The sequence below is a fragment of the Manis pentadactyla genome, chromosome 13 (assembly GCF_030020395.1).
Source record: "Manis pentadactyla isolate mManPen7 chromosome 13, mManPen7.hap1, whole genome shotgun sequence".
NCBI lineage: Eukaryota > Metazoa > Chordata > Mammalia > Pholidota > Manidae > Manis > Manis pentadactyla.
In genome coordinates, this window is record NC_080031.1 from 10,360,268 (window position 1) to 10,378,889 (window position 18,622).

Below are 18,622 nucleotides of genomic sequence, written 5' to 3' on the forward strand. Positions count from 1 at the left end.
CGACGGACCCCACAGAAATACAAAGAATTATTAGAGAGTACTATGAAAACCTAAATGCTAACAAGCTGGGAAACCTAGGAGAAATGGACAACTTCCTAGAAAAATAAAACCTTCCAAGACTGACCCAGAAAGAAATAGAAAATCTAAACAGACCAATTACCAGCAACTAAATTGAAGTGGTAATCAAAAAACTATAAAAGAACAAAACCCCCGGGCCAGATGGATTTACCTCGGAATTTTATCAGACATACAGGGAAGACATAATACCCATTCTCCTTAAAGTTTTCCAAAAAATAGAGGAGGAGGGGATACTCCCAAACTCATTCTATGAAGCCAACATCACCCTAATACCAAAACCAGGCAAAGACACCACCAAAAAAGAAAACTAGAGATGAATATCCCTGATGAATGTAGATGCAAAAAAAATACTCAACAAAATATTAGCAAACCGTATTCAAAAATACATCAAAAGGATCATACACCATGACCAAGTGGGATTCATTCCAGGGATGCAAGGATGGTACAACATTCGAAAATCCATCAACACCATCCACCATATCAACAAAAAGAAAGGCAAAAACCACATGATCATCTCCATAGATGCTGGGAAAGCATTTGACAAAGTTCAACATCCATTCATGATAAAAACTCTCAGCAAAATGGGAATAGAGGGCAAGTACCTCAACATAATAAAGGCCATTTATGATAAACCCACAGCCGACATTATATTGAATAGCGAGAAGCTGAAAGCTTTTCCTCTGAGATTGGGAACTAGACAGGGATGCCCACTCTCCCCACTGTTATTTAACATAGTACTGGAGGTCCTACACACGGCAATTAGACAAAACAAAGAAATACAAGGAATCCAGATTGGTAAAAAAGAAGTTAAACTGTCACTATTTGCAGATTACATGATATTGTACATAAAAAACCCTAAAGACTCCACCCCAAAACTACTAGAACTGATATTGGAATACAGCAAAGTTGCAGGATACAAAATTAACACACAGAAATCTGTAGCTTTCCTATACACTAACAATGAACCAACAGAAAGAGAAATCAGGAAAACAACTCCATTCACAATTGCATCAAAAAGAATAAAATACCTAGGAATAAACCTAACCAAAGAAGTGAAAGACTTATATTCTGAAAACTACAAGTCACTCTTAAGATAAATTAAAGGGGACACAAACATATGGAAACTCATCCCATGCTCGTGGCTAGGAAGAACTAATATTGTCAAAATGGCCATCCTGCCCAAAGCAATATACAGATTTGATGCAATCCCTATGAAACTACCAGAAACATTCTTCAAAGAACTGGAAAAAACTTCAAAAATTCATATGGCAACACCAAAGACCCCGAATAGCCAAAGCAATCCTGAGAAGGAAGAATAAAGTAGGGGGGATCTCACTCTCCAACTTCAAGCTCTACTATAAAGCCATAGTAATCAATACAATTTGGTACTGGCACAAGAACAGAGCCACAGACCAGTGGAATAGACTAGAGACTCCAGACATTAACCCAGATATATGGTCAATTAATATTTGATAAAGGAGCCATAGACATACAATGGCGAAATGACAGTCTCTTCAACAGATGGTGCTGGCAAAACTGGACACCTACATGTAGGAGAATGAAACTGGACCATTGTCTAACCCCATATACAAAAGTAAACTCACAAGGGATCAAAGACCTGAATGTAAGTCATGAAACTATTAAACTCTTGGAAAAAAAACACAGGTGAAAACCTCTTAGACATAAAGATGAGTGACCTCTTGAACATATCTCCCTGGGCAAGGAAAACAACAGCAAAAATGAAGGAGTGGGACTATATTAGGCTGAAAAGCTTCTGGACAGCAAAAGACACCATCAATAGAACAAAATGGAACCCTACAGTATGGGAGAATATATTTGAAAATGACACATCCGATAAAGGCTTGATGTCCAAAATATATAAAGAGCTCACATGCCTCAACAAACAAAAAACAAATAACCCAATTAAAAGATGGGCAGAGGAACTGAACAGACAGTTCTCCAAAAAAGAAATACACATGGCCAACAGACACATGAAAAGATGCTCCACATCACTAATTATCAGAGAAATGCAAATTAAAACTACAATGAGGTATCACCTCACACCAGTAAGGATGGCTGCCATCCAAAAGACAAACAACAACAAATGTTGGCGAGGCTGTGGAGAAGGGGGAACCCTCCTACACTGCTGGTGGGAATGTAAGTTAGTTCAACCATTGTGGAAAGCAGTATGGAGGTACATCAAAATGCTCAAAACACACTTACCATTTGACCCAGGAATTGCACTCCTAGGAATTTACCCTAAGAATGCAGCAATCAAGTTTGAGAAAGATAGATGCACCCCTATGTTTATCGCAGCACTATTTACAATAGCCAAGAATTGGAAGCAACCTAAATGTCCATCGATAGATGAATGGATAAAGATGTGGTACATATACACAATGGAATACTACTGAGCCATAAGAAGAGGGCAAATCCTACCATTTGCAGCAACATGGATGGAGCTGGAGGGTATTATGCTCAGTGGAATAAGCCAAGCGGAGAAAGAGAAATACCAAATGATCTCACTCATCTGTGGAGTATAAGAACAAAGGAAAAACTGAAGGAACAAAACAGCAGCGGAATCACAAAACCCAAGAATGGACTAACAGGAACAAAAGGGAAAGGGACTGGGGAGGATGGGTGGGTAGGGAGGGATAAGGGGGGGAGAAGAAGGGGGGTATTAAGATTAGCATGCATAATAGGGGGGGTGGGAGAAAGGGGAGGACTGTACAACACAGAGAAGACAAGTAGTGATTCTACAACATTTTGCTATGCTGATGGACAGTGACTGTAAAGGGGTTTATATGGGGGACCTGGTATGGGGGAGAGCCTAGTAAACACAATATTCTTCATGTAAGTGTAGATTAATGAAAAAAAAAAAAGAAAGGAAGAAAAGGGGGATTACTCCCTGATAGGATAAAACTAACTGTAAATCAACGATTAATGCATGCTTTAAATATCCTTAATTTTGATCACTTAAAGGGTGTCAGATGATCGGCTATGGAGGTACATTTTTCAGATAATATTCCTTTCTCTTAAAAAAAAAAAAAGCAGTTCCTGTGTGGTGACCTCCAATGAGTTCTACACAATGGTATAAAGGGCATATCAAAGTGTGGGCAAAGAGTCAGTTTGTGTTTATACAGAGGATCAAAGCCTAATTGGGATACCCAGAAAATGAACTAAGATACGATATGAAGAAGAACTTCCAACATCAGCACTCTCTGGAAGAGTCATACCAGAAGATGATCATCAAAAACCCCAACAAAGATCCAGGCGCTGCTACAGCTGTAGCTGCACCTGTTCCTGGACTTGCCATGGTAATGAGGAAGGAGATATCTAAGCTGGCCTGTGCATAGAGTAAAACAACAAATTTGAGTGGATCTGTACTGTTGGAACTCAATCAAGAACTAGGAGAAGTGCAAGTTGTAGCGCTCCAAAATCTTACAACTACAGACTATCTACTGTTAAAAGAACATATGGGATGTGAACAGTTCCCAGGAATGGGTTGTTTTAATTTGTCTGATTTCTCTCAGACTGTTCAAGTACAGTTGGAAAATATCTATCATATCATAGATAAATTTTCACAAATGCCTAGGGTGCCTAACTGGTTTTCTTGGTTTCACTGGAGATGGCTGGTAATTACAGATATGCTTTGGTTATGTAACTGTATTCCTATTATGTTAATGTGTGTGCGCAATTTAATTAGTAGTTTAAAACCTATACATGCTGAAGTTACTCTACAAGAAGATATGTCAAAGAAATAATCAATCTTCCCATGTTTTCTGCCGCCTGCTACTTCTATAGCTTTTCTTCTTCCTTCCTAAGTACAACCCTTAAATAGAATTCGTACCTCATATCGAATTTACCGAGTATCATAATTCCTCCAAGTGGTAAAGATACCTCAAGACAAATGCTGGGCATAGAAGCCACAGGGCATAAATATGCAAAGAAGTAAAAAGCTAACCTTTTCAAACAATAAGGCTTCTCTCTCACTTACCAACTTTACATTTACCTGTATGGCCCCGGAAGATGACTGGTTAGCCAGAGACAGGTAAGATTCCTCAAGGGAGGAACAACCTAAGACAGGCACAGTTGCAGGGGGGCCATCAGGTGAGAAATTGGGGATCAACAGAGGTGAGGCTTAGAACCTCACCCCCCTGTTTTGAGAGAAATCTTCTGCATCCATGGATATTTTAATGTCCTTGTCTAGCTTGGATTAACACATAGTCTACAGGCACACACCTGATCATCTACATTTGCTCTCTTACAACACTATACTATGTTTTCTACCTTTATCTTGCATCTACCTACCACTTCAGCATTTTATTTAAAAAAATAATAATAATAATAAAGGGAGAAATGTGGGATCCACATATAAATCAAGTATAAAATTCAAACGAATATTCATATCTGACCTGATTGTTTGTAGTTCATAGTGCGTGATCAAAACCGAAAGTTTCTGTGATGACTGCCCTTGTACTCTTCACCATGTAAGAACTTATTCACTATGTAAGAATTTGTTCACCATGTAAGAACTTGTTAGTTATGCTTCAGAAGATTGGAGACTGACAAGAATTAGGCTTGGGGTGGATTAATGATTGTGCATTGAGCATTGAGTCCCCTATACAGAATTTCATTGTTAACAACCATTTGATCAATAAATATGAGAGATGCCCTCTCAAAAAATATACATATATTTCTCTTTCAAAAAAAAAAAGTCAGAATCCTAAGCCCTTAAGTGCTCCTTGTCTCTGTGGCACCTGGACTCCTCTCTATGTGTGTACTTTCAAATAAAGCCTTCTCACTGCTTAACTTGCTGTGCTTTGTCTCTGCACTCTTTCAGTGCTAAGCGTCTTTGTCTCTTTCCTATTTCATTCTATTTCCAAGTCTTCACTCTGTCTCTGTTACTCCTGATGAGCAGAGAGGGGCTTCTGAGAGCTCTGGTTTGGGCCTGCAAGTTCCCATCACCTGGGTGACCCGGAGAGAACTGCAGCTGCATGATCTGCTCTGAAAATCTCCTCTCTTTGGGAAGTTCTCAGAACATAATCTCACCCCATCCAGTGCTCCACAGCTCCCTCAGATCCTGAGATAGTAGGAGATAGTCCCCACTCTGTGCAGAACCAAATGGACACGGGATGTCAAGTGACCCTGGCTTTAGGACTCTGCCCTTTGCTGTGGAGCTCAGTGAACTTTCCCTCTTTCCCTCTGCACTTTCCTGCTCTCAGCTGACTGCAAGGCAGCTGCTATTCTCTGCTGCTCTCACTCTAATGAATTCCTTCCATACCTACACTCTTCTAACCTGCTCTAGATTTCTTTTGCGTCTAGAGTCAAGAACCCTCCCCGGTCCAGGTTGAGATTTCACCTGGTGCACAGGAAGAAATCTCCTCAGACACAGCTGCCTGGCAACATGAACTTTCCATAAAGAATATAAAGAATTTTAGAAATTTAGAGTTTCTTTTTTTCCCTCAATGACAGTGCATAATGAGGTTCTTGCCTAAATAATTCAAGAACAAATGAGAAAAATAGCATCGAAACTCAATTTGAACAGACATTCCTAATTTGGGAATGTCAATTCATAGTTTCAAGACTGGTTCTGTCTAAGTAATGTTAATGGTTTCAAATTTCCTAATCTTACTCTCAATGGTGAATGACATCTTTTCCTTGGTCCTTATTTTAAATGACTGCCCCTATCTGCTTGTAGTGTTTCCTTTATTATTGCAAAGAGTATTGCTAACATTTTTCATTTTCACATTTTTTAATTATCACATATCACTACCACTTTAACAAAAAAATAACCTATACTACATTCCTCGCAAGTGCAAATAGTAACCTATTTTTATGAAAGTAAAAATAATTTCAGGTCTATATATGTAAAGACCAATGGTCAACTACTTATTCACTCTGCATTTTACTTAACTGAGAATAGCTGATTTCTACCTTCAGGCTTAAGTCTCTGCTGATCTCCAGGAACAATTCTTATGCAGGCAACTGAAATATAAAATTCTCTAACCCCAAATTCTGGCTAACAACACAAGATGACTTACTGCAGCATCACCTCTGAACTTGAGCAATTGTGATAACTGCTTCTGATTTAATCCTGATGTTTTACAATGATTCTGGTGACTGAAGCAGTCATTTATCTGTAAGTAAATATTTCCATATTATGCACTTTCACATTCTTTTCATTAAAGATATCAAAAATGATGGTTGGAGAAGGTCTTTAAGGAAAGACTTTATGAAGAAAGTAGGCAAGATTCAGAAAATCGAATTATATAACATAGGATAAGAACTATACCATCTTTACATACCAATAACCTAAACATAATATACTGCAAATTCACCAACTGGGATTGTACACTGACTCTCCTACTCATACAGACACTGTTAGAAAGTTTCCACTGGGCTGATAAAGAGAATTGTCTCTGCTCTGTGGTGGTCTGTATTGTTCTGTAAGCATTACACTAAAAATGGTGGTCCTCTTCTATGTGAGCCAGTCTACTTGGAGGCACCCCAATAGCAAGGACTTTATTCTCATGTTTTGCTTCTGGATTATGTTAAGCTGATGGTTTAAGTGATGCTCAAATCAAAAACTTTTGTAACTTTACTTGATCGTGAAATTTACCTTAAATACACATTAAAATTTTGTAAGATTCCACTTCACCAATTATCATAAAATTAAAAGCTTATAACCACCATGCAGGTGACATCAGAATATTACCAGCACAGTAGAGCCCTCTGAGTCTCCCTACTTGATGGTACCTCCGTCCATTCTTCCATTGTCTATTCTGATTGTATGCCAATCACTCTCTCACTTTTCTCTCAGGTTCATCACATATATAGGGCCTAATCATCCCCTGCATCCAGCCCACAGTATGTCAAAGAGAATGTGGAAAGGACAGACCTGGACCCTGGAATGGAGCCCATCACGTGTAGACCTCAGTCACATGCCAACCCACAGTGAAAGGAGAAAATGTATGTTTTTGGAGAAGAGGTAAGCAGCTATCAATCTCAGCCACAGTGGGCCAATCATCTTGGTGCTTAACAAACATCGCTGAAGTGAATATTAAACATGGTAATAAATGTGTGAACGGACTGCTGAACATGGGACCTTGTATAAACACCTGATTATAATGATTATCATAGTATGTATGTGCTTTTCACATTCCCATTTCTTTTACACACCTGCATCAAATGAGAATATGTACACACACTTTACATTAAGAAAGAGAACTGTCAAATGTGACATGTGAAAGATAATTTTCTGAACATTTTTCTTATTTGAATATTTTCCCTTTAGAGTGTGTTCAGACGTACTTTATTCATGAAAACTCATTGTTCAATGTTCACTGAGTCCTAAAAGAATGTAAAGAATGTATAATAGTAATAAAACCCTGATACATTGAGATCAAAACAGCCAGTCCTACTCTCAACTGTGCCACTTATAAATTGTGATTTGGAACAAGTCATGAACATCTCTGAGCATTAATCTCACCATCTCTGAAATGGGAAATAGGGTCCCTTTGTCTATGTACCTCAAAGTCCTTCCCTGAAGAGCACACAGATAGGCAGATGTGACACGCAGAGACCACTGCAACACAACACACCCCCAAGAGCAAATGTAAACCCTGCACACATCCATTTTTTGAGTGGTTCTATTCACCTATATGGGAGAGTGAGGCTCTGAAGGGCACAGGTGATTGCACCTGCCCTGTCAATCACTAAGGAAGGCAGAGACTCTGCCTCAGAATGGAACACTTTGCACAAAATGGAGTCTCATTTAATATTTAAAACTGCATGGTCTATAAGACAAAGCCCTGCATATAAACCAACACCTTGATCTGGGGCCAGGCTGAAGATACAGTGAAATTTACCTAAGCTCAAGAAAAAAAAAAAAAAACAATTCTGCTGATTTAGGGAAAAACACCATATCTATCCCCAAATTGCACGTTTGATGGCATGATCAACTGTCAGGGGTAATGTTGACTGTGTGAGGCCAATTTTAGAACCTGTCCAAGTGTAAGATGTAACTACTATGTTCCATGATGAAAGTCTACCTTTTTATCAATCTATTACATTGCCTGTCTTATGTTTCTCACATACAGAACTTTGCAACACAAACAAACCAAAAAAGCACCCATGCTAAATTTCAAAGTATTTAAATATTGGGTGGAGTTCAGAAAATTGTAAAAATTTTGATAATGTGGGAGTATGGGAATAAAATGGTGACGATAATGAATATTATTAAAGGTACATTGGAAGATATTTATAGTGTGTCCAGATCAAACAAATGGAGGAATTACAGTAGCATTTTTTTTTTAAATGATAATCCATCCTCCTTTACTCTAAAGCAATTGTCACAGTTTGGTTTATTCAACAAATGTTTCCTTCAAGTTGTCCTGGCTTTCCCAGCTACAATCTGAGGTTTTTGTACCTTCAAATCCATGGGAAGTGGTATGTGGAAACAAAAAAACAGCAATTATTTCATTGACAGCAGATTCTCCTGCCCTGAGGTTTTAACTTTTCAAATATCAAAAATTACATAAGTTTCATCTCATTCAGAGAAATGCTGTGATGTCCATATCTCTAGAGACTGCCAGAAAGGAGAGAGGGAGAGAGTGATGGGTAGGGCCTTACATTATCCATCCTTTTACTTTGTAAATTCCTTCTTCTTAAACTGCATTTAAATGATATCTCATTGCTTTATTTCCTGAGGCTGCTGCCCTCTCTCTACCTATTTCTAAATGTGGCCACAGATTTCCAGATTCTTTCCACAAAACACTATTAATGCACACTCACTGTGAATTACAGTTCTATCACAGAGATGGGCAGTGGACTATTTTGAAAATACTGTACAGAAATGAGAGAATTTCAGAATGAAATGAGGTGACTAAAACTCACTGTGACCCTCCCACATGCAGGGACCTCTTATCTACTGGTCATGTGTCTCACTGAGTCCTGGCTTAAAGGTTTCTGTGCTCCTTTCTCCTGTGCCCTGTTCTCTGAAATACAAACATTGGCACACATTCCCAATTCGGGATTTGAATCCTGCAAATAAAATAACCTCATCTGAGTCAACCACCTCCCCAACATACTAGCCCAACAAAAAGAGCCAACAACTGGTTTTCTTAAACAAACAAATAAAATAATATCTACTGGAGAGTAATTCATGTGCTATCCTGGAACAAAACAGTCAACCTGCAAATTAGAAATGTTTTCTAAAACACAATGCTTATGGAAACAAAAAGAATAAAAGAGAAGCAAAGCCTATTGCAGAGTATTAGACTTGAAATCAGAAGACTAAGAGCTTACTCTAGACCTTTTGTTTACGAAGCTGTGTGACTTTGAGTAAGTCATTAACCATTCTGACACTCACTTTGCATCCATACAATAAATGTATTTTCATTATTAGATATGTGGTGATTTGAGTACAAAGGTAAAAAAAGGAAACTCATTTCCAAAGGAAGCTTATTATAAAATGATGCAAAATGGATTACATATATATAGTTTTTATGCAACAATCATCCCTGGCATTAAAAATATATATATTCTTCCTAACTGCATGACACAGATATACGAGTAGAAACACAGTATCTGACTTGGATTTTAATACCAACTGGCAGATAAAAACACCCCAGTGACACAAAGTCACTCAATTCTTACCTAATTTGATCATTTGTAGACCATTCCTTTTTTAGTGGAAACAAGAAGCACAAATTCCAATTTTTAAAAGACATTATTTTTCTTATTTAAAGTTATTACTCAACAGAAAAAAAGGTGGAGGAGATAATGTACAAATGGTAAGAAAAAAAGAAGACTTAAATATAAAGACTGGAAATATATTATTAAAAGGAGACTCAATTATCATTCATCATATTAAGAAAGAAAGAGGATAAGAAGACTATCACTAAAAATATTTTAACTAAATACACAAAAACTCTCTGTTATGTGTCTACCCTACACAGACAGAGAATATTTCATATCATAGCATTTTCCTACTCAGGATTTTCCTGAGAGCAAATTTCACATCTTTGTTCCTCAAACTATAGATTAAGGGGTTCAACATGGGGACCACATTGGTATAAAAGACAGAAGAGAATTTTCCCTCATCCATAGACCCCACAGAAGAAGGTTGGAGATACATAAACGCACCTGATCCAAAAAACAAAGAAACAGCAATGATGTGGGAGCTGCAGGTGCTGAAGGCTTTGGACCTGCCCTCAGTGGAGCAGATGTGGAGGATGCTGGAGAGGATGAAACCATAGGAGACAAAGATGGTGATGCTGGGCACAATGATGTCGATGCCCCCCACAATGAACACCACCAGCTCATTGACGAAAGTGCTTGTACAGGAGAGCTGGAGTAGAGGGAGGAGGTCACAAAAATAATGGTTGATGGTGTTATCACAGAAGCTCAGTCTCAGCATGCATCCAGTGTGTGTCATGGAACCAGAAAAGGCCATCAGGTATGAACCAAGAATAAGGCTGGAACACACTTTAGGGCTCATGGAAACATTATACAAAAGTGGTTTACAGATGGCCACATAGCGATCATACGCCACTGATGTCAGCACATAGCATTCAGAAATAGCAAAAAACGTGAAAAAGTAGAGCTGGGCCATGCACCCCATGAAGGAAATAATATTCTTTGTTGATAAGAAATTCATCAACATTTTTGGTGTAAATACTGAAGAATAGCAGAGATCTATAAAAGACAAATTAAAGAGGAAAAAGTACATGGGAGTGCGGAGGTGTGAATTCAGCCCAATGAGAGTTATCATGCCCAGATTTCCTATCACTGTGACCAAATACATTATTAGAAACAGGAAGAACAGGAGGAACTGGAGATCTGCTTGGTCTGTTAATCCCACCAGAACGAATTCAGTCAGGAAAGAGCCATTTTCAGTAGGCATTCTTCTCTACAGGAGTCTGTGGATACAGGAAAAAGGGTTACATTGGGGAACAATTCAAAAATTCCTGCACTGTCTCATCTTGAAAGAGAAGGTATAAATGGGGAATCCCTGAGAATAGTCCAACTTGAACCAAGAGCATCTGGCTTTATCACTACCATGAAATCAAGTGACACTAATTCGCCCTTATTGGAGCTGAAAAAAGCTGGATATAGCAAAGAGAATCACAACCTAGCCCCCAGAGGGAAGGCCAGGCTTCAACATGCAAACACGACTGCTGGAAAAACCAAAGAGGAAGGGACAGGGTTGGACCAGGACAGAACCACCCTTCTCTCATCTCACCATTTCTTCCGAGAACACCGTTTCTATTACAAATAAGAAACCAGACTCTTGGACAGGTTAAGTCACTGCTGATGCCACAAGGTAAAGCCATAAATGTAGAAGAGCAAGGATTTCTAGCAAGGAGAAGAAACTACTGACTGAGATACGGCACCCCCTCAGCCCTTAATGTCTCTGAAGGTTACCTGTTCTCACTTCAAATAGATTCTTCTATCGCTTTCACCTGACCTCAGAACTGCACTAACTGGGAAATCAAGTGGCATGCCTTAGGGCCCTGGCCCGATCTCAAAACAAGGACCATATGATTATGAGCCGAACTCAGAAACTCACCTCCTGAGGTCAGAAAAGGTCAGTGTTCTCGTATCCTCGGTATTTACCCCTATGGTCCTGGAGAGGAAACGTCAGGCTCTGAGCCTTTGATAACTTCGATTCTAAGAGGATGAAGCCCAGACTTAAATTCATATATGCATTGGAAATCGTTCTGAGCTACAGATTTTAATTCCTCATTCTGACTTTGAATTGACTCAAGCAGTAGAGAAAAATATAGTTTTTGTTATGATTCCATTTGCTACCTGATTAGACACAGACAATGATACAATGCACTTGGTTATAAACAGGGTTAAAGCTTGCTCAGCTTTTCCTCAGGGAGCAGATTTCTTGTGCAAAGGGGGAGCAAGGAGGTCGCATCTCCTGGACAATGATATGCATTTATTTCCCTAGGGACTCAGCACTTCACTCATTTTCACTTCACTCTAGGGATTGTACCTCCCTCAGTGCAGATCCAACCTAAATTTCCATGTGTCTATTATCTTAATTTCTGAAGGGAAACCTACTGTCTTTTTTGTTCCATCTTTATTCCCATATTCTAAATGGAATTTTTTTCTGCAAGGGTTCTAGCTCCAGCCTTCATTTTTCTTCTCTGAAATTTTTCAAACATGTAATGACCTATTTCAGTTTTTCTCTCCTGCTGGGTATCTCCACATTAACTTGCAATGATGTAAATTAGGCTAAATGATGGTCAAGAGATAGCTGATTCTCCCACCAGGCTTATTGGTGACTTCTCCAGGACAAGGCCAGTCCATGAAGATTAGGACAGATGGGTGCTGTGTTTCACGTGCAGACACCAAACCAGAAGGTCACTGAAAATGAAGACAAGTTGAAATATTTTCTAGAAAGGAATAAATGCCTGCAAACTGAATCTAATAAAAAGGAAATATGAGATTAACATGATGAATAAATTGAAATAACTGTCATAAAAATGCTCACTGTGCTCAGAGAATAACAGATGAATCAAGTGAAAATTTCAACGGAGACAGAAAACTTAAAATGCTAAACAGAAATGCACTAAAGAATACTGTAATAACTGAGGAATTCACTAAAGTGGTTCAAAAGCACTCAGATCAAACAAACAAGCAGATAATTGACTGTGAAATGGGGCATGGAAAATCATTCAGTTGGAGGGGCAATATGAAAAAAAGAATGAAAAATAGTGAAGAAAGCCAGGGGCTTACTGGACAGTATGAAGTGGATCAATGCATGCATTTCGGAAATTCTGTCAGGAGAAGAGAGACAGAAAGGACCAGAAGACTTACTCAAACAAAAAATGGCTCAAAAATTCCCAAATCATGGCAACCGCCCAATTTTGTCACCTATTTATAGACAAATTAAACCCACAATAATGGTATTATGACTACACACACAGAAAGACCGAGGGTCAACTACTTACTCACTCTTCACTTGACTAATGGGCCAACCTGAATCCCATGTGTCGATTACCTCTCTACGATCTCTGGCCACAATGCTTATCCGAGCAGAGGAGACATACAATGCTCTCACCCAATACTCCCTGACTCAGCACAAATGTACTTCCTGCTGAGTCACCTCTAATATGAATTACCATTGTGACATCTGGTTCTGATTCAATTCTTATGTTTCATAATACTACTGATGATTGAAGCCCTCTATGTCTAAATATATTTGTTTTTCTATAGTCGAAATTACTATCATCACATACAAGTCAAATAGAATGCCTAAAATAGTTCTTCAAGGAAAGGCTTCAAAAGAAAGTAGAAAGGGCTTAGAAAATGAAAAATAAAATATGGGATGAAAATTACAGCCTACCTTTTTTCATTAATGCAAACACATTGACATTTAAGCTACTATAAACCTATACAGTTGGACTATATATTGAATTCCTTCCTCCCAGACACTGGTGGAAACCCCTCATTGATTTTAGTAAAGGATCATCTCCACCCTGGACTGGGCTGGATCACCCTGCGTGTTACTCTGCCTCTGCTGGCTCTTTGGTATGAGGCCTTCTGTACTAGGCAGGCTCTTTCCACATATTTGGGCCTTTATTTGCAGTCTTTGCTTATTGATTAGTTTTAACATTCAGTTTAAATCGGGGTATAATCAAAGTTTTACAAGCTCAGTTTATTGTGAAAGTTAGCTCAAATATATATACACAATTCTACAAAATATGCAAAATGGTTATTTGAAAATGAACAGCTTATAACAACCAAGCAGATCTATAAACAGAACACTGTCAGCCCCCCTCACCCTGTATTTGCCCCCACTTGATAGTACCTCTATTTATTCTTCCATTCTCCATCCCGACACTCTTGCAATCACACTCTAGTTTTCTTTATAGTTCTATCATCTTTTGGTAGGGCTTCATGGAAATCTGTATCCACCCACAGAAAGCCAAATAATGTGGAAGTGATTATAATGTCCCACAGTCACAGGTTTCCACTCCTTATGTATGTCAGTATTAAGGAAGAACATATTCAAACATGCTGATATGTCAAAAATAAAATGTGAAACACAACTTTTTGACTTTTTCCTTACTTTAGGATTTTGTGTTTATTTGTGTTACAAGGCATTTTTATTACCATAAACCATTGTTCACATTCCACTGGTATTTAGAAGTATGGCAATTTTGTATATTAATAATAAAATAATACATTGATATATTTATTTTATTTATTTTTTAATTAAAGTATAGTCAATATACAATATTATACTGGTTCCAAGTATACAACACAGTGGTTCAACAGTTCTGAACATTATTAAATCCTCCTCCCAGGTAGTGTAGACACATCTGTCAATATAGAACAATGTTACAGAAATATTGACTATATTTTCAATGCTGTACTTTTATCCCTGTAACAGATTTCTGTTGTGACTTATTCATTGCTATATTTAGAATCACAATACCCAAGTACTTTTTTTGATGGTATCCTTTGCTGTACAGAAACTTTTTACTTTGATATACTCTCACTTGATTATTTTTGTTTATTTAGCTTTTATGGAGAGTCATATCCAGCAAAAAAATTGCTAATGACAAAGTTCAAGGCTTTACTACAAAGGTTTTCTCTTAAGAATTTCATGGATTCAGGCCTGGGGATTAACATGAAGAAAATGACCTACTTCAGAAAGATATGTGCACCCTGTATTTAATGCAGCATTATTTACAATAGCCATGCTATGGAGGCAACCTATGTGTCCATTGATAGATGAATGAGAGAAAATGTGGTACATATGTGCATTGAAATAATAATCACCTATAAAAAGTTGTAATCTTGTCTTTGTGACAACATGGATGGACCTAAAGAATATATGCTAAGTTAAATGAGTCAGACAAGACAAATACCATATGATTCCAATCATATGTGGAATCTGAAATAACTTAAAAAAATAAAAGAGAAATATACTAATAAATATGGAGAACAAACTGGTGATAGCCATAAGGGAGCAGTGGGGGAAGGAGAGTGATATTTTTCTATTATAAATTAAGAAAGTTGCAGGAATGAAAGTATAGCATAGGAAATAGAGTAAAAGATATTGTAAAACCTTTGTATGGTCACAGATTCTAACCACACTTAATATGGTGAACATTTCATAATATGTATAAACTATCAAATCAGTGTGTTGTACAGCTGAAACCAATATAATATTATATAGCACCTATACTGCAATACATATAAAAAAACACCCAAATTCCAGTCTCTTCTCCACCGTGTAAAAGTTGTGTCTTGCAACAAACCATGAACACATCTGACCATCAGTTCCATTGTCTATGAAATAAGAACGAGGATTCCCTCTCCTGTTCATCTCACATCACTACCTTCGGAAAACACAAATGGACAGATGTGACAGTGCAAAGATGAAACATGATAAAAGCGATTACAACACTCTTCTTAATAGTAATATTTAAAGTGGTTTAATTTAACTCTATGCCACAGAGAAATTTCAAACATCTCATGTGATTCCACAAGCCCTCCCACTCTCTGAGGAAGATGAGAGTATCCATCTCACAAAGTAAACCTTCTAACTGGGTGTGATTTTAATGTTTAAAGGTGCCTATTTTCTACAATAAAAGTGTCCCAATGCTAAACAGAAAAACCAACTGTGCCAGACTTAGGGAGAAGCACCACATCTGTCTCAACAGGGATTTTGAGACAATAAAATCTATTTTAAGAAGTAATTTTGACCATATGAGACTGATTTTAGGACCTATTGACATGAAGTATGTAGTTCTACTCTGTTGTATTATGAGGATCTCCATGTATATCTTTCTCTTACTGTGCCTTATTCATGAATGTGGCATAGAGCCCCAAGTCACTGTTAGGCAATGAGATGCACAAACTGCTTGTGTGTGTGTACATGCAGGAGTTTATGCTGTGTGTGCGTTTATATAAATAAGCAAATGATTGCACACACATGCACACAATGTACACGAATTAAATAATTAACGGAGCCTCAGTATCGTGTCTATATAGTAAATTTACATTGACAATCTTTTGTTTCAGTTCCAGAGTTACAAAGGTAAATATGAAACCTCTGCTAATGAAGCTTACTGCATTCACCTGCATACACCTGGGAAGGGGATTATATTTTATGGTCTTTGGGAACCTGCTCTCTCTGCGAAACACTGGCATTTAAAGGAGACATGTCCCTGGCCAAAGGAGAATGTAAAACAGGAATAGAAAGAGATGATCATCTCTTTCCTGGATCCAGAGCATATGATAAAAGGCAGATAGGAAATCCTCAATTAAAAAAAACAAAGCTCACCAATCAAATATCAACCAGTTGTTACTTTTCTAAATTATTTCCAAATCTGTTCAATTTTTTCCAAGAGAAAACAAAGTCCATAATGACCATGGGAAACAAAATGTATATTTAATGTTGCTTTCAATCAGGTAAAAGAGGAAAAAGAAGAAATTATGAAAACAGTGAAGCAGGAAGATGTACCACTCAAAAACTGTAAACAAATTGAGGTAAGATTTAAAATCCTACACCACGGTAAAAAGGCATTTTCATAAACTGCTAAAAAAACAGAATATACCAGTCGTATAATTACTGCAAAATGACACTGCTTCCAGTCAAAACTTTATCCTACTCAGGGTTTTTCTCAGAGCAACTTTAACATCTCTGTTCCTCAAGCTGTAGATTAAGGGGTTTATCATGGGAACCACATTGGTATATATGACAGAAGAGAATTTTCCCACATCCAAAGAACCAGCAGAAGAAGGTTGGAGATACATAAACGCACATGATCCGAAGAACAAAGAAACAGCAATGATGTGGGAGCTGCAGGTGCTGAAGGCTTTGGACCTGCCCTCAGTGGAGCGAATGTGGAAGATGCTAGAGAGAATGAAACCATAGGAGATAAAGATGGTGAGACAGGGCACAATGATGTTGATGCCCCCCACAATGAACACCACCAGCTCATTGATGTAGGTGCTCGTGCAGGACAGCTGGAAGACAGGAATGAGGTCACAAAAATAATGGTTGATGACGTTGACATTACAGAAGGTCAGTCTCAGCATGCATCCAGTGTGGGCCATGGAACCAGAAAAGGCCATCAAGTATGAACCAAGCATAAGGCTGGAACACACTTTAGGGGACATGGCAACATTATACAAAAGTGGGTTGCAGATGGCCACATAGCGGTCATAGGCCATTGATGTCAGCACATAGCACTCAGAAAGAGCAAAAAAACAGAAAAAATAAAATTGGGTCATACACCCCACGTAGGAAATAATATTTTTCTCTAAGAAATTCATCAACATTTTTGGGGTAAATACTGAAGAATAGCAGAAGTCTGTGAAAGACAAGTTAAAGAGGAAAAAGTACATGGGGGTGTGCAGGTGTGAATTCTGCCCAATTAGAATCATCAAGCCCAAATTTCCCAACTCAGTGACCATATACATTACTAGAAACAGGCAGAAAAGGGGCAGCTGGAGATGTGGTTTGTCTGTTAATCCCAACAGAATAAATTCAGCAATGAGAGAGCCATTTCCAGCAGCCATTCTTTTCCAAGGTCATCTGTGAGCACAGAAATAAAAGGTTAAATTAAAGGAAAAGCAGCTCTTCTCACAATATTTCTTCCTACAAGAAGGCATACAGGCTGGGAATATCTGAGAATAACCAAATCTGAAGCTGTTAACATCTGCATTGGCCTGTGTCATAACACTGAGTGACACAAACTCTTCCTTTATTAGAGCCCTTTATAAGATCAGTGTAACAAGGGATCACAAAATGAGGCTGTAGAGGAAAGGCCAGTGCCGCCCTATGCAGACATGGCTACTGAGAAAACCAAGGGAGAAGGGATGAGGAAGGATACGCCAGGACGGATTGTCCTACTCTTATCTCACCACGTCCTCATTCACTTGAAATCTCCCGTCACCAGTAAAATTAGAGTCAGAGATTCTAATATCCAGGTGCTGCCCTATAGTGCAGCTCAGACGTGCTGATAGGGGAACCAAGAACACAGCACCTACTCTAACACTGAGGGATCAGCACCTACAGATGTTAAGCTACTGCCCATGTCCCAAAGTGAAAGCCATAAATACAGAAAAGCGAGAATTCCTTCCACAGCGAGGGATCTTCCTAATATACTGCGCGCCCTGAGTCCTTAATGTCTCTGAACATTCACTGGTCCTGCCTCAAACAGGTTCTTCTTCCAGTTTCACTTGAATCTCAGAACTGCGCAAAATGAAAAAGGAAGTGACATATCATACATCCCTGCATATCATTCGCACAACAAGAGGGATGTTCCTGTAAATGGAACTCAGCAACTCACCCTCCTTAGGCCAGAAAACCTCAGTGCTTCCTTGTCATCATTGTTCCCCGCTGTGGGCCTGGAAGGACAATTTTAGGCTCTGAGACTTTGGTGCTTTTGATTTTAAGAGGATGCTACAGATTTTATCTCAGATGCACCTTGAAAATCTTTCTCAACTAGAGGCCATAATTTCAGAATAAGATTTTGGGTCCTCTTAAACAGCAGGGAAAAAT

General features: G+C 38.4%; 2 protein-coding genes across 2 annotated transcripts; both read right to left on the minus strand.

The window, feature by feature from the left end:
* Nucleotides 1-10,057: 10,057 nt before the first annotated feature.
* LOC118934589 (olfactory receptor 8B3-like) lies at nucleotides 10,058-10,999 on the minus strand. Its single transcript, XM_036930196.2, has one exon. The coding sequence runs from the start codon at nucleotides 10,985-10,987 to the stop codon at nucleotides 10,058-10,060; it is 930 nt and encodes a 309-aa protein (XP_036786091.2). The 5' UTR covers nucleotides 10,988-10,999.
* A 5,708-nt stretch (nucleotides 11,000-16,707) lies between these two features.
* On the minus strand, nucleotides 16,708-17,640 carry LOC118934598 (olfactory receptor 8B3-like). The gene has a single exon (XM_036930220.2). It carries the CDS (start codon nucleotides 17,635-17,637, stop codon nucleotides 16,708-16,710), a length of 930 nt encoding a protein of 309 aa, XP_036786115.2. The 5' UTR covers nucleotides 17,638-17,640.
* Between the last annotated feature and the right edge of the window lie 982 nt (nucleotides 17,641-18,622).